At 29.0% G+C, this 17,977-nt stretch overlaps 1 protein-coding gene across 1 annotated transcript in view; it reads left to right on the top strand.

The window, feature by feature from the left end:
- The window catches only part of LOC101235790 (uncharacterized), a 53,791-nt gene that overhangs the window by 9,560 nt on the left and 26,254 nt on the right, over nucleotides 1–17,977 (top strand). Inside the window, exon 3 of the mRNA XM_065794751.1 lies at nucleotides 10,001–10,057. Coding sequence (XP_065650823.1) covers nucleotides 10,001–10,057 — 57 coding nt within the window. The remainder of the gene's footprint in view (nucleotides 1–10,000; nucleotides 10,058–17,977) is intronic.

The following is a 17,977-nucleotide window of genomic DNA, read 5'->3' on the forward strand; positions in this document are numbered from 1 at the left end:
AAAATCTTGAACAACTGTTTGAGTCTTTTCCAGTGTCGAGTAAATTTCAACGCAACATGTTCTGTTTCCCTCGATACTTTTTATTCCTTTTTGCAATACATGTTGTTTCTTTTTTTAATGGTTTCTTAAGCTTGAATGGAATCATTAAAAATGAATGGAATCATTAAAAAATGTTAAATTTTTTTTGGAGCTTTGGAGATTTTTGGGTTAAAAATTTTTTGGCTTTTTCCTCTAAATAAAAAATGATTTTATCCCAATAAATATTTTAAGTATTTTTTTTAACATGTTGGTTGCAATGAAGGTTAACTAAAAAAGCAATTAAAAGTGCAGGTTTTGATTAAATTAGTATTGAAACTATCAAGCAAGTATTTGATGTTGTGTAACCTTCTTTATTTCACATACTTGATCTCATATTAAAGTTAAGTATCGTTTCTAGCAAATTAAAAGTCGCATAGTCAAATATTACAAACTACTGACCTTTATCTATTCAATCGTGTTTTTTGAACTTTTAAAAGAGAATTTTATTCTTACTGAGATACTAAAACAGTTTTTAAAATAGTTAATGAACAGTTAAGTTCAGTTAAATGATTCGTAAATAAAAAACTTTCGTTGAATGCGGTTAAAACCAAATATATACCTTTTCATAAAATAAATATATCAAAAACTCATTTTATTTATTTATTTTATTTTTGTTTTATTTAAAATTGCATAGCATATTAATTGCATAGCATTTATTTAAATTGCATAGCATATTAATGAATTATTGTAACTTAACACATCTATCTAAAAATGGTCCCAACCTCAATTTTGAGGACCAAATAAACGACCTATTGGACATTAATCTGCAAGGTCTCTTGTATCACCAGATGCAAAAATTAAAATCTAATCTCTATAGCCTAACAAGAAAGACACATTTAAAGTTTTATAGCTTTTTGCGCTACTGGAGCTCCGTTGGAGCTGTTGCGCTACTGGAGCTCCGTTGTAAATCTATTTTGCTTTTTTTTTACTTTTGGGTTATGGAGTTTTAAAAAAATATCAAAAACTCTTTACATATATGTGTTGGCTATAACCTGACAAAAAATCAGCTCTTTAACACTTGTGGTTTGTGTACATGGAAGTATAGAGTATAGCACTAAACCTCTTCAAAAAGAGACAACGGATGCTTAACGTTTTTATAATAACTTTGTTATTGACTATGGAAGTTTCAAAATTTAATAGAATGAAGTCTTGGCATGTATCTTTTAGGCAAAAAAATAGGAGCAAGATATCTTTTATCTGTGAAAAGATATAGCTCTTAAAGTAGAAACCTCGCCTTTGAAAAAGCGGCAAAAATGTAGCAGTTTTTTGTGGTTTTTTTGTCTTTTAAAGATTCAAAGTTACATAAAATAACTAATCTAGTAACAATATGAGGTGACTAGTGGATATGGGATTTTATGGTTGTTAGACATCACATCTGTGTGTACTTTGTCTGCAAAAAGAGTGCTTTTTTTGACCTTGTTTGTACAAAAGTAGGAGCAAAAAACACATAGAGAAATTATTTTCTAGTTGTTCTGAATTTAAAATGCATAAAAACCTCTTTTTGTTTTAGTAGTTGAACCCACAGGTTTGCTTTGTTGTTTTTTCTAAACATTATTGACCAAAAATTGGATATAATAACAACTTTTTTCATATTGTAAAAAATATGTTTGAATTGTAAATTCAAAATTAGTTGGTAATTTATAAAATAATTTCAGTATTAATGTTAGAATCAAGTTTTTTTTATATAAATCAAAAATGCATAACCTTGTTGTGTTTTTTTTTGTTTTGAAGTATCTCCTAGACCTCCTATCTTTTATTGCTCTGACCAAGTTTGATTCTACTATTTAAAAATCAAAAGCCACAACTTTAAAGTAATTACTTTTAAGTAATTACAAAAACCGCAACTTCAATGTAATTAAAATCTAAACAACTAAAAAGATTTTTTATCAACACAAGCTTGTACTGAAATTATTTTTCAAAGATCAGTTTTTTAACCATTGAAATGCCATATAAAAAAAACTCATCATGATTGTCGGCAATCTGTATGCTTTTTTTGTTTTTCAAAATGTGACAGACATATTACTGATTTCATCAAGGAAAGGATACTAGATATTTTTTCTGGAAATTCTATTGACTTTAAGGATGATAGAGTTCCATTCGGCATATGCAATTCCTGCAGAGCGATGGTACAAAAGCATGGCAAGGGTGATAGAAACTTGCCTCTTTCCAAACCTCATGACTATAACAAAGTGATTATTAGACCAAAGACCAGAAGATTGGATTCTTGTAATTGTTTAATTTGCCAAGTTGGCAAACTAAAAGGACATTCTACAAAGCTCACTTTTTTAACAAATCAAGATTTGAAAGAAACATCAAGTAGCTTTGATAATCTATGCTCAAACTGACTCAGTGTAATCAAAAGAGGAATAACACATGTTTGTTCACAAACCACCAAGTATGAAAACTTAAAGAAAATGATAGCAACTGATTCAAGAACTGCTGAAAAATTTGCGTCCTCTGTAATAACTCAAAAGGTATCCTCTCCACAGGGCACAATTAGGTTGAGCAAAGAAAGTGGTAAAGCATTAACTATTACTCCAGGTACCTCCAGAGCTCAGTGAATATCAAGAACTTCTCTAACTACTTTGAACATGGTTCAAGTTCAAATCAATATTGGTCAAATAAAAAGAAGCAAGAACTGGCTGTAACATTAAACAAGACTACAAATTTAAAAATTGTTGAAACATAATTTATGGAAAATTTTACAATGGCTGGTCGAAAAGTTGAAGGTTTATTCAAAGTTTCTGAAATCTCAATTACAAAGCGATCAACAAAAACTGAAGAATTGGTGGATGCTGTTCATTGCAAGAGTTTAGGAGATTTTTATAACTCAATTCTCAGTGTTAGAGCAATCACTTCATCGCCTCTCATCGAACTTGGTATTGATGGTGGAGAATTTTTTTTAAAGTTCAGCTTGAGTGTTATCTCCAATGTTGGATGTAGAAATGTCACAAAAACTTCAGCCTCAAATGAAAAAAGCTTACTGACTGTAAAACATGGGAAAGAAACAAGTGCCAAGCGTCAGCTACTTGTTGCTGTTGCTGAAAATGTTTCAGAAACTTATGAAAATGTCAAAAAAATTTTAAGTTTAATTGGGAAAATTGATGTGCCTTTCATTATTGCATGTGACATGAAGTTAGCCAATATCATTTGTGGCATTCAGTCTCACTCAAGCAAACGCCCTTGTTGGTGTGATGTTAAATTTGATGACCTCAAAGAACAGGGAACTCCAAGAAACTTCAGATCCATTAAGATGCAATACAAAGCATTCATTGAGAAAGGGAATGGAAAAATGTGCGCAAAAGATTTTCATAATGTTGTTCATAATTCATTGTTTGACCAAGAAGATGTCAAACAAGTTATTGAGTTTATTCCCCCAATGGAACTTCATCTTCTCTTTGGAATTGTAAATCATCTTTACAAATCAATGCTAAATATATGGCCTAAAGGCAAAGATCGGCCATTACTTCTCAAATTGAATATGCAACCTTATCATGGTGGAGAGTTTGTTGGAAATGATTGTCATAAGCTTTTGAAGAACATAAATGTTTTGCAAAGAATTGTTGGAAGCGGAAAAGCAAAACACATGCTTGGTTTTGTAAAAACATTCCAACATTTTAAGAGTGTTGTTAGCTCCTGTTTTGGAAGGACATTAAATACTGCATATGTTCAACATATCAAAGACTTTCTAACATATCAAAGGGTTCGGCATTGGGCATTTTTAGTGAGCAATCAACAGAAACCTTGCATTCAATCTTCATTGCTCAATGGGCAAGGTACAAAAGAAACTCTGATCACCCTAGTTATGGAAGCCAGTTACTGAATTGTGTTATTGACTATAACAGCAAGCATCTTTGAATTGGATTATTTAAATAATTTTTTTTTTTTAACAGTTAAACAGTGATTTCTAGAATTTCATTCTAGAAATACTTGAGACAAAATTTGTTGATAATAAATATTCTTGTCTGAAATTTTTGTTTATATTAAAAACTATATTTATTAAGTTTATAAAAAATTTTTCAGAAATATATAGCTTATTTTGCAGGTACTAAATAAAAAAATATCAACAGCAATTTGAAGAAAAAGTAATAAATATCACAACAACACCATAAAGTAATTTTTTTTAAAAGAAATCATTTCATGTCTGTGTGTATATGTTTTTTTCAATAGGAGATTAAGGTTATATGGGATTTTCTTCTACTTGATATCTTATTAAAACCCAATTCAGTAAAGATATATTTCCTATTTAAATAAAAGAAGCTGTTATTACTGTGTATTTCCAATATTTGGTCAATAACGTTTAGGAAAAACAAAGCAACAACAAAGCAAACCTGTAGGTTTAACTACTAAAACAAAAAGAGGTTTTTATGCATTTTAAATTCAGAACAACTAGAAAATAATTTCTCTATGTGTTTTTTGCTCCTACTTTTGAACAAACAAGGTCAAAAAAAGCACTCTTTTTGCAGACTAAGCACACACAAATGTGATGTCTAACAACCATAAAATCCCATATCCACTAGTCACCTCATATTGTTACTAGATTAGTTATTTTATGTAACTTTGAATCTTTAAAAGACAAAAAAAACACAAAAAACTGCTACATTTTTGCCGCTTTTTCAAAGGCGAGGTTTCTACTTTAAGAGCTATATCTTTTCACAGATAAAAGATATCTTGCTCCTATTTTTTTGCCTAAAAGATACATGCCAAGACTTCATTCTATTAAATTTTGAAACTTCCATAGTCAATAACAAAGTTATAATAAAAACGTTAAGCATCCGTTGTCTCTTTTTGAAGAGGTTTAGTGCTATACTCTATACTTCCATGTACACAAACCACAAGTGTTAAAGAGCTGATTTTTTGTCAGGTTATAGCCAACACATATATGTAAAGAGTTTTTGATATTTTTTTAAAACTCCATAACCCAAAAGTGAAAAAAAAACAAAATAGATTTACAACGGAGCTCCAAGTTCAATCAGTAGCTATAAAACTTTAAATGTGTTTTTCTCGTTAGGCTATAGAGATTAGATTTTAATTTTTGCATCTAGTGATACAAGAGACCCTGCAGATTAATGTCCAAAAGGTCGTTTTTTTGGTCCTCAAAATTGAGGTTGGGACCATTTTTGTATAGGTGTGTTAATGTTATATTTGTGTTGGGTAGTATTAGTCATATAAAACTAAAGAATTTTACAATAAATAAAACATTCGTGTAGAACAGTATTATGATCCGATAGAACTGTTCTTTGCGAACAACCTATACATGTGCTTGGAGCGTTAAACTTGTGTAAATTTAACTTACACTAAGTTTTATAGTTCATATTTAAAACAAAACTATGATGGTCTGTAATATTTCAATTTTATTTAAATGAAATTCATCATAATTACTTGACAAACTTTTCAGACTTCAACACTGTTGTTCAAAATGAAATTTTTATATTTAACTTCTTTTTCAATAAAGTACTCCGGACCTTTGTAGTAAAAGTAACCAAACCTAACAAAAAGAAGTCTGCACAAAAGTATAAAAAAATAAATCAAAAGAATTATTTTTATCCATGGATTTCAATACATTCTCTTTTATATGTTTCTTTTAAATTAAGCAAAAATTAAACAAAAATCGGTATTATTATAATAGCGAACCTTACGATAGATTTATAAAATTATGATTAAAAAAAAAATTCGCTTGTTTACTTTAATTCCAGATATACTTTTATACTCTCATCTACCTAATTAAAAAAGAATAAGGGAAAATGGTCAAATAGTTAAGCGGAGTAGATATAACTGCGAAAGATCATTGATTGATGTCTTGTATTTATTGGGGATGGGTAAAGGTACGTTTCAATTTTCTTTGATTTAGAGGTTGGTGAATATTTTTGTCATTTGTTTACTTTGGAGAAAATAAGTATAAACTTTTCTTATGTATAGATAAATTCAGGGAACTGTATGAGGGTGGTGGCAATGATTTGGAAGAAAATGAAGTCAATAACTTAGATCAAGATATGAAAATGATGGCATTGACAAGCTAAATGATCATGATCACCAAGTGAAACCGAAGTGCTTGGAGTACCTGAAATCTTACTCTATAATAATAAAGATTTAAAGCTTAATAAAGAACTCTCTCTCAAGATTAAAAGTAATTAAAGTTGGTGCAGCAACTCCTTATTGGCATGTTTTGTACAAGTTGAAGGAAACTTAAAAAACTTACAACAACAGAGCGACTGCAAACGGAGCAAATGAAATGCTTGAATACATTTTTTTTCCTCTCCTTTTTCATTTAACTTTCATATACATGTATGTATATATATATATATATATATATATATATATATATATATATATATATATATATATATATATAATATATATATATATTTATATATATATATATATATATGTATATATATATATATGTATATATATATATATATATATATATATATATATATATATATATATATATATATATATATATATATATATATATGTATATATATATATATATATATATATATATATATATATATATATATATATATATATATATATATATATATATATATATATATATATATATATACAGTGGTGGCTCAAAAAATTAGAGCCACCTCGAAATTTAGACAATATTTGAGTTTCGACTGTGAAATTAATTAAAATACATACGGATGTCCAGTTTTTGTCATTTTGCATTGTTAATTACTTTTGAACATATTTTTACAATGACAACACTATTGAGCGGTTTAGAGTGAAGTTAGTTGCATTATTGCAGAAGATGTCACATTTTAGCACGTGTTGTACTGGGCGATAGTTGTGTTTCTGGCGGTTTTTATTTGTTGATTTTATATTTTTACATCAAAATTTGTTTATTTTACTATTCAACACTTATTATATATTCTATTTACAAGTAAGTTATCATTATTTTACAACTTTTTTATCATATTTAGGTAAATTTTGCTATTTTTTAAAATAATTGGTGTTTTTAAGGTATGGGCAAAGAGAAAGATATTTCTCCGACAAAACTAGGGCTTATTCAAGGATATTTGTCGATTGGAAATCATTCCAACAGGCAAACTGCCAAGTGTGTGAATGTTTCCAGAGCAACAGTCGATAGGATTAAAAGAAAACTGGACAATAATCAATCACTAAAATTGAATAAAAGAAAAATTTGTGGACGAAATCGAATTACAACGCCTCGCACCGAAAGAAAAATAAGGGATATTGTGATAGAAAATAGGAAAAAATTGAAAAAAGTGCTTAAGGAAATCATAAACAATAAAGGTATAACAATATCCCTTGCAACACTTCAGAGAAGAATGGCGGAGCAGGGGTTTAAGGCCTGTAGACCAGCCAAAAAACCAAGGCTCACCCAGGCAATGAAGGATAAACTTCTCCAATGGGCTAAAAATCATCGCCATTTTTCCTCTGATGATTGGGAAAGAGTAAGTACTCAGTTTCTCTTCATAAACACATTAAAATTTAAACGAATACCATATTAAAAAAAAAGAATATAAGTATTTCATCAAAAATATTAACCCAATTTTGAAAATTTTAGGTTTGCTTCTCAGATGAATCCACATTAGAAATTCTAATGGATAAAACTAATTTCGTCCGAAGAAGGACAGATGAAATGTGTAATGAAGATTGTCTTGTGGAGAGGGTGAAGCACCCACTAAAAATTATGGTCTGGTCAGTCATTAGTAGCCAGGGTACTGGAAGGTTATACATTGTAAAAAATACAATGCGGCAGGACCAGTACATCCAAGTCTTGAAGGAAAGAATGATTCCTCAAGCGATGGAGTGGTATCCGAATGGGAACTTTACCTTCCAGCACGACTCTGCTCCATGCCATAAGGCAAAAACTGTAAGAAAGTTTTTAGAGGCTGAAAAAATCCATGTATTACCCTGGCCAGGAAACTCGCCCGACCTAAATCCCATAGAAAATTTATGGGAATTGTTAAAGAGGGATATAAGTAAAAATCTTATAACAAATAAAAGAGATTTGATTGAAAAATTAATAAATGTTTGGCACCACAGCGAGGAAATAAAAAAAAATTGTCAAAACCTCATCAAAAGTATGACCAGAAGAGTTGAAGCCGTAATTGCTGCAAAAGGTGGCCACACTAAGTATTAGTGATTTTGTGTACAATATTTTGTATATCTTATTTATTTTCCTAAATATACGTTACACTTCTATATTTTTGTCATTTACTATTATTTATATCCTATATTCCCAAAATAAATAGTTGTAAATTTAACTCATTACAAAATATAGGGAAAATCAGCTTCAGTATATGAAAATTTGTAAAAATGTTGGGTGGCTCTAATTTTTTGAGCCACCACTGTATATATATATATATATATATATATATATATATATATATATATATATATATATATATATATATATATATATATATATATATATATATATATATATATATATATATATATATATATATATATATATATATATATAAATAGATAAACATTGGGTGTTTCGTTAAAAAATTAAAGATTTTTAAAATTTTAGCAGTTGTAAGCATTTTAGAACTTCTTATAAGTATTTTAACTTTCATTTCTTTGTATGTTTTTATTTTTTGTAGTCCAAAATTAAAACTAGTGAACAAAAAAAAAAGTTGGTTGGCAAGCTCGCTTGTAAAATTTACTAAACAAATCAAAGCTAGAATTATCTAGGACAATTTTCTAAAACACTGCGAAAGCGAATTATCTCAGTACTAAAAACAGCAATTGAAACCTTAGACATAAGAACTACTTTGTTTAACATCCCTTTAAATATAAACAATAGTTTATCACTTTAAATTATGTTGAATTACTCATGTGCTGAGAGAGTAATATGTTTTTTGAAAATCATCCTTTACCATACGTATTTAATTAATAATAAATTTTACTTTATCCTTTTTCTTCACATTTGATTCTATTGAACAGAGAAGCAAAAACCTTTTGAAAATAAAAAAAAATTAAAAAAAGAGTAATTAAAAAAGAGTAATTAAAAAATTAAAATTTAAAAAAAAAGTGCATAATTTTTAAAACAAATAGAATAAATAAGTATGTAAACAAATTAAATAAAAAAGGAAAAGTAATAATATTGATATATTATATTGAATTAAGTAAAATGAGGTAAATTTTAATTAAATTTTTACCGGATAAAGATTTTTAAATTGTTTTTTTTAATTGCTGAGAATTTTGAGCTGTATTGTAATACAAATCAAATATTTTATTTTTCATGAAAATTAAAATAATATTATTATACTTGCTCAATATTTTACGGTATCTTTTTCATTTGACTTTGTGTCATTGCCGTGGCTAATGGGGTTGCAGACTCTCCCCAAAACCTGCAATTAGAGCCCAAATGTCTTAAAAATTTTTTCACTAAGCATTACTAAAAAAAAAAGTTATTACGGGAATAGATATTTTGCTAATTAATAAAATAGATTTAAAAAAAAAAAAAAAAATTAAAATTACCTAATTCAGAAAAAGATACAGCATGTTCAAAAAGCATTTTCAAAAAAATTCATTAGTTAGTCAAGAGCATCAGAGTTTTCAAAACCGTTTCATAATGTTCCCTATTCCGTCCTAGCTTTTTTTCTGAGTATTACGAGTATTTTGAATGCGATTCAAATATTCACCTTAAGAATTTAAAATAAAGTATTAAATTGAAAGCTTGAGTATTTTAGCGCGCAAATCTCGCTAGCGCATAAACCTTAAATTCATAATTTATTTTCTGAAAGGTTTAAAGGTATTTTTTATTTCAAGTATTACTTACAATTAGTTTTTTTAAGTAAAAAAGAAAACGAGTTTAAATATATGGAAAGTTTTTACATTGAGGTGAAAATTTCATTTTAAAAATTGATGAAACATGAATCACTTAATTTCATTAGGTTTTCTTTATAATTAAAATTTTTTTGTTTAGCTTCGTCATCAATTGTATTCGATTTAGAGGGAAATCCTCGTAGAATTATTAAATATGGTAAGTTCTATGTTGTTTTATATTTACCAAAACTTTAATAAAATTAATAAGTACAGAAAGTTAGTATTAATTATTAAATATATATTTAGTATAAATATTTTGAAACCCCAAAAAATAAAGTATTTGGAACTCGTGCTATAAAATAAGTGGTTGAATGAAATTTCAAAATATTTATGTGAAAATAACAGAAATAGATTCTTTACTTGCAAATTTTAAAGGCATATTTAAGTAATTTACCGGTTAATTTGTTACAGATTACCAGAGGCAATTTTAAGGGGGTGGCGGTGAGGCAGGGGATATATGACACAATTCAGTGGGGTAAATTTTAGTTTTAAGGACCTTTTTTTTTTTAAGTAGCCATTCGTTAATTTTTAAGGATAAATCCCCCCTCCCCCTCATTTTATTCGTCGAATCGCCTCTGTAGATTACAAGAGTTCGCGCGATAACATGAGTAAATGTTTGAAGTGATAACATAAATCTACAAACCTATAGCTATATTTAAAATACTTTTAAAAATAAGAAAACCTGTAAGATATTTATAAATAGAAAGTTAAGAACAATGATATTCATGATTATAAATACTATAGATTTGTTATTAATTTATTTTTTTATTACATTACCTGCAAAAAATGGATCAAGTTCTAACAATAGATTTATGCAATTTGAGTAGATTCTATTCTTCCGTCCTGCAAGGAACTTCTTTATAGCAAAAATTTTTATAGATCTGTATTACAATACTTGCAAGTGAGTGATTGTTTCGCCGTTCAGTTTTTTTCACTTTTTGTTACACACGTTATATGCCTATAAAAGTTGATGAAAATTTTTAAAAATTGTTACACACGTTATATGCCTATAAAAGCTGATGAAAATTTTTAAAAATTGTTACACACGTTATATGCCTATAAAATTTATTTTATGTTCTTTTTATTACATACATTAGCATAATCAACATAATCTGAATCAACACAAAAATTTGTATTTAAAAAAATGTTTCAAATCTGCCGTTACTTTTTTAAAAACGCAGGACCATTGATTTATTCACGGCTAGCAATCAATTTTTATCTAGATAGATGTAGAGATTTAGTAATACCATTTACAATTCAGCATTTGGTTATTGTCGATTGATTAGGAAACATTTTTGTTGCAAACTCGCAGTGATTCTATATAGACATTTTGAGCGGTTTATTGGCTTTCAATATTGACATTCAACAACATTGACTACATAACTTATATTATTAACTTATATTAGTCAAAGAAAATTTTTGTTATAGTGATAACTTTTTAGTATGTCATAGCGGCAAGCCATACTCTAGCCTTTTTTAGCGGCTGTCAAAATATACTAGACTTAATACTCACAACTGAATCTGCTTGTGTATATGGTGCTGACTCAAGTTTTATGCTTGGTAACATAACTAAAGGTCATAGGTTTATTTTTTTTAATTTTTACTTGAAAAATAATATCAGCAGATTAGCTCATAGTAATTGTAAGTTTCTATTTAGCAAAGTTGATTTTAGTAAAATTTCTGATCATATGTTTAATATTGCTTGAAGTTATATAAAATAAAGTCTGTGGAGGACATTTAAAACAAGTTAATTTACAATACAGCTGAGGCACATAACCTGTTTATTCCAACTATAGACACTTAAGTAACTAAAGTCCCTTTTATTAAAAATAATATCAAGCAATTATTAGGCAAAGTTGTCAACAAGGCCAAAAATAGCAAGGCTAAGGCCAAGAATAAGGCCAAATGTTACAAGGCCAAGGCCAAACCAAGGCCAATAGTTACGAGGCCAAGGACAAGGCCAAGGCTAAGGCCAAGAGTTTTATAGTCAAGAATAAGAGTTTCGAGGCCAAGGCCTACGCAAATATTTTCAAGATCAAAGACTTAAATTTTTGCCTAACGTTAAGGCCAATTATTAACAAAACTACAGGTAACAGCTGCTGTAACAAAAAACCACATGTTGTGAAAATAAACGAAAGTTATGAACAAAGTTCTACGAAGTCAATAAGAAAACATACTTGTATATATAAAAGCCGAAAACAAAAATACATAAAAATAAAGAATAAAAACTTTTATTTCTTTAATTTTATGTTTTTTTTTTTGAAGGCCAAGGTCAAAATTTTCAAGGCCAAGACCAAGGTCAAGGCCAACAGTTTCTAGGCCAAGGCCTTAATTATTGGCCTTTAGGCAAGACCAAGGCAAAGTACTAAAACTCTGTTATTAAGTAGTAAAAAAAATTTAAGTTACATAAATTTTCCTCATAAATGGAAATGTTAATCTTAACACAGAATATAAGCTGCTATGTAATTTAGTTACCAAAAAAATACATAATGCTTGACTTTTATTTGAAAAGAAACTAGCGTATAACTCCAAAGATAATCCAAAGAATGTCTAATGGTGATTTATCCCATGAACTAACAGAAATTGTAAATCATCTCAATAAACATTTTCAGAATTTCTTTACTATTGAAAAAAGAAGAAGGTCTCCCGCTATTTAATCTTGAGTTAAATGATATAATTAAATAATGCAATTAAATTTTAAGACATCGAACTTGATGATATAAGTTTTGAGTTCCATCAAAACTCAAATCACAAAAAAAATCACCTCGAGCTGAAAAACTTTGTTCAACAGCCCTCAAAAGTTTTGCCATATTGTTTGCTTTACCATTAGTTCTTATCTTTAGAGCATCATTTAGGACCAGTCAAATCCCAATTCAGTTTAAGTCTGCAATCATAACACCAATCTAATAAAGAGACAAAACTATTACCAGTAACTATTGCCTTGTCTCATTAACATCTTCTCCCTGCAAAATGTTAGAATTTATTATAAAATATATAATATTTATTTGTGCGGCCGTGGCGCAGTGGTTAGAGCGCTTGCTTTATAAGCAGGAGATCCAGGCTTGAAACGAGCTCTGGACAAATTTTCGCGTCACGGTAAGGAAGGAGGCGTGAACTTCCCGGTTAAATGCAATTCCACGGTGCTCTGTGACAAGACCATTAGGACTTCTTGGGGCACCTAAAAATAAAATTAAAAAAAAAAATAAAGAAAAAAATTGAAACATATTTTTACAACAACATGAAACTGTGAAATGGAAATCTTACACCAAATTTGTTAGAAACTCTAGACTTTATTACTTCTTGCATTTGCAATGGTTTGCATCTGTTGATGTAGTATTGATAGAATTAGCACAAGACCTGGGCCGCCAAATGAAGAGCCTTTTTTTTTTTAGTACCTTCTTTTCATTTGGCGCTCCTTAGATATCTGCGGCCCGGGACAAGCTGTTTTTTTCGCCCCCCCCCTCCCCTCCCTCATCCTATCTTGGAGGCCCTGCACAAGACACTTTTAGCAAAATTAAATCCGTATGGTATTCAGGATTTAGTTTGAAAAAAGATAAAAAAATTGTAAAAAAGAATGTTTTTTGTGAAATTGTTTCTGAGTGGCTTGAAATTTTTAAGGGCATGCTACAAGGCTCTCTTATCGGACGTTTGATACTTATTCTATATATTAATGATCTACCAGACAAGTTAGTCAATATATGCAAACTGTTTGCTGATGATACCAAGATTCTATCCAAGGTGATCTCAGAGAAAATTACCTCAAATTTACAGAAAGATTTAAACGTAACATTTAAATAGACAGAAGACAGGCTTTTTGGATTTAATGTCCAAAAATGCGTAATTATACACTATGTATTAAACAATAAGAGGAATCCTCGCTATATTAATAATATAAAGTTACTTGAATGGTCCAATTCAGAATTAACAAAAGATTTAATAGTTATTTTTTTGAAAAATCTCAAGTGGAAGGATCAAGTGATTTCTGCAACAAGTGATGCAAATAGAATGTTGGGTCGTGTGAAGAAAGCTTTTGTTATATTGGATTGCCAAATACGAAAAATTACTATATGTGACTTTTATCCTCCCTCTTTTAGAGTTTTCAGTATCAGTTTGGTCCCATACTTAAAAAGTGACTGTAAAGAAAATAAAAGAGTTTAGCATTCGGTGATTATGTTATGAAGACCGTTTAAAAGTTCTAGTAGGAAGACACTCTCCGGCTAGACGAAGAGAAAGGGAAAATATGACGCAACTATATAAAATCATGAGCAAAATGAATAAAACAGAAAACGACATAAAGATTATCAAAAGTCAAGTAAGAGGTCAACACTCTTTGTAACACTGTTTCAAATGATACAGAGAAACAACAAAAATCTATTAGGATATAGCTTTTTTAGAACAAATTTGCTAAACTATGGAGTTCAATGCCTTCAGTACTTGTGGATTTGTCCTCAGTTTACAACTTTAAAGCAAGATTCAACTTTTGGACAAACAACAATCAATTGATTAAGCTGCCGCATTATTATCAAAGGCATACTCACTGGCTTACCAAACCAATTACAACTTAACAGTAACCTTAACAGTTACAGCAAAACTTACTAATTAACGGGTGGCCCAAGATTAATGGCATAGATAGTATTTTTATTATAACTTTGTTATTTTTTAAGCTAGAAAAGTGAATTTTTTTTTAAATGATTTAATATTAAATTCTCTACAAAATGATATTATTTATTTAATGTAAATAGTCTCCATTATTTTTTGATATACGATATAAGCGATTGGTCCGACTAGTGCAACTTTCTAAAGCTACATTTACTCTAATGTTTTTTACAGCTCGTTTAATTTCTTGTGTTAATGTTAATTTTGATTTAATTTTATTCCATTTTGTTTGGTGAACGAGTTCATCCCATATTGAGTAATCTAAAGGATTGAGATCGGTGGAATTTGGGGGCCAGTGGTTTTTGTCAATAAAAGCAGGAAAATTATCATGACACCATTGTTGAGTTAAATGATGCATGTGTGAGGTTTCTTCATCTTGTTGAAATGTCCGATTATCACCAAACATCTCGCTTCCATATTTCAAGGCCACTGGCAACACTTTTTTTATATACCAGTCATGGTTTACTGTATCTTTGTCCAAAATAACCAGTGGTGTAACACCTTTTGAAAAAGCTCCCAACCAAACCATTACCTTTTGAGGAAATTTTTGTTTCTGTTTAATACCACCATCTTTATCAGCTTCATTACGATTAGTGGACCATATGCGATCATTTTGGGCATTGTACATACCATTTAAATCAAAAAAATTTTCAACTGAAAACATAATTTTTAGTGTTTTTTCTTTTCAAAAATGGATTTATATCCAATTTGCAAATTTGATTCTCTTGACTTATTGACCATTTGTTTTGAGATTCAACTCTGTGTTTGTATGCCTGCAAATTGAGATCCTTTTGAAGTATTCTTTAAACACTGGTTCTTGAGATATTGAGTTCATTAGCTAATTTTCGAGATGAAATCCTCTTTTCAAGTTTCAGACGACTTCTGATTTTTTGAATGTTTGCATTTGTTCGAACTGATCTTGAACCACCTGATGGACATTTCAATAGAGCCTGTCTCTCTTATCATTTGACACCATCAATTTATTGGACGAAACCCAATAACACCCTTAAGATCAGCAAACATTTTTGATGGACCATCACCATTTTGGTATTTAGAAAGTACAAGCTTTTGCAAATCTTTAGATTTCATTAACTACAAATAAAATTAAAAACCATAAAACAAAGCCATCAAGACAGATTAATAGAGAATTTAATAATAAATCTTTAAAAAAAAATTCACTGTTCTAGCTAAAAATATAACAAAGTTATAATCAAAGTACTACCTATGCCATTTATCTTGGGCCACCCGTTAACTAAAAATTTTGCCTGTACATAAACGTTATAACAGCTTAAACAGCATATTTAAAAAATGTTTAAAAAGCTAAAAAATATATACGTATATATATATATATATATATATATATATATATATATATATATATATATATATATATATATATATATATATATATATATATATATATATATATATATATATATATATATATATATATATACTTATAACTTTTAAGATCAATACGTAGAGACGTATTTATCAAATGCCTATAGATGACTGTCCGTAGGCTTGTAAAAATCTTTTTTTTTCAAAACAAATTTTTCAAAAAAAAGATGAAATTAATATGAGACTTAGTGTCCTAACTGTAAACAAAAAATAAAAGCATAACACATTTGTTTGTGTAGCAAGCAAAGGTTGCAAAGATCCTGATGCTCATTTAAATAAGTATTTCAAATAGTTCAAGCTCAAAAAACCAATCAAAAGACACATTTAGTAAATGACATTTTTTGCACAGCTAACTCGAAATCAGAGCATCAAGCTGCAACTGCTTAAGCTAGTTTTGCGTTTCATACAGTTAAACATCATTATAGCTAGTAAAGTTAAACATCACTATAGCAGTTAAACATCACTAGCAGTTAAACATCACTATAGCTTGTAAAAATATTTCCAGATTTTGAGTTAGTAAAAATGTAATTATTTGCTACAACATTTAAAGTTGCAGCAAATGCTTACATTCTATGGTGAAAGATATAAAAGAAATGCGATCCAATCTGTGCTGAAAGATGTAAAAGAACAAGGAATAAAAATTGGAATAGTACTGATGACAGTAGCCATGGAGCCATAATGCTATTTCCTTTTGTTTTTCGTTACTTTAAAAAAAAATAAAGGGTGGTCCGCAGCCTAAAGTGTTGGATGACTAAAATACTTCAAATAAACTTGCTATTACAACAGCAACTGTAATTAAAAAGACATCTTGATTAAAAAAGAATTTCTTCAAAAATAGATTTCTTTTACTGGTAATTGCTATACAAATTTTGGAGTTGATTGCAAATAATTAGGCGGTATTATGTGTTTTCCCATATGAAAAATGATTTCGCAAATCTTGTTGGTGTTAGTTGCTTTGCACATATGTAAATGTAGATCAAATGACTATTAATTCTGAAAGTGTTATTTACAAGATTTATAAATACATCAACGTTTATATTGTTAGAAGTGAGTTGCTAAAAGATTCTCACCTCATAGTAAAACAAAATAGTTATCACTCTTTATTAGTCTAAACAGGTTGAAACAAAAACATCGTTTAAATCAAACTAGTTTTTCATTAATGAACCACCTAAATTGCATCACTCCTTAAGTAGTCAATTAAACCAACGTTTGATCCGCTTATACTTTTAATCTATATAAGTGACTTTGTAACTGAAAAATTTAACTCAATTATGTATGCTAATGATACCAAACTATTTATGTTCAACAGTTATTTTATAATATTAGCCACTTATATGTCGATATGAGCATAAAACTAATAATAGTTATACTATAATGTTATATGTTATATGAACATAAAACTGGAGCAAATGTAAACAACTAGTTTGAAACAAACACTTGTCATTTAATGTAAATTCTCAGTATACATTATTTCATAAAAAATCACAAGAAGAAAATTTACCACCTAAGTTACCTGATCTAATATTAAAAAAATAAAAAAATAAGAATCTATAAAGTTCCTATCCAGCATTCTATTGTGGAATTTCAGTGGACCTATATAGGCATGCTGAACGGACCGCTGTAGATTTGCTCATCGGTTACTTAGTGGACCATTAGGGGTAGCCGCCGAAAATGGCTAGCTGATGAGTAGTCACTATTAACATGTCGAAAAATTATCGGCTTGCTATTTATAGCGGCTGCCACTAATGTTCCACTAAGTAACCGATGAGCGATACTCCAATGAAACGCTAAAAAATGCCTATATAGGTCCACTACAAATCCACTAAAACAATGTTTGCTGGGTAGGTGCTGTTATTAATGAAAATCAATTTTGGCTGCCTCACATAAAGTTTATTGAATCAAAAATAAGCAAAACGATTGGCATGATGTACTGAGTTAGGCCGCACTTAACAAAAAAAAGCAATTCCAAAAATCTAAAATTAATATACTTTAGCTTAATTCCTTACTACATTAACTATGC

The sequence above is a fragment of the Hydra vulgaris genome, chromosome 04 (genome assembly GCF_038396675.1).
Source record: "Hydra vulgaris chromosome 04, alternate assembly HydraT2T_AEP".
Taxonomy (NCBI): domain Eukaryota; kingdom Metazoa; phylum Cnidaria; class Hydrozoa; order Anthoathecata; family Hydridae; genus Hydra; species Hydra vulgaris.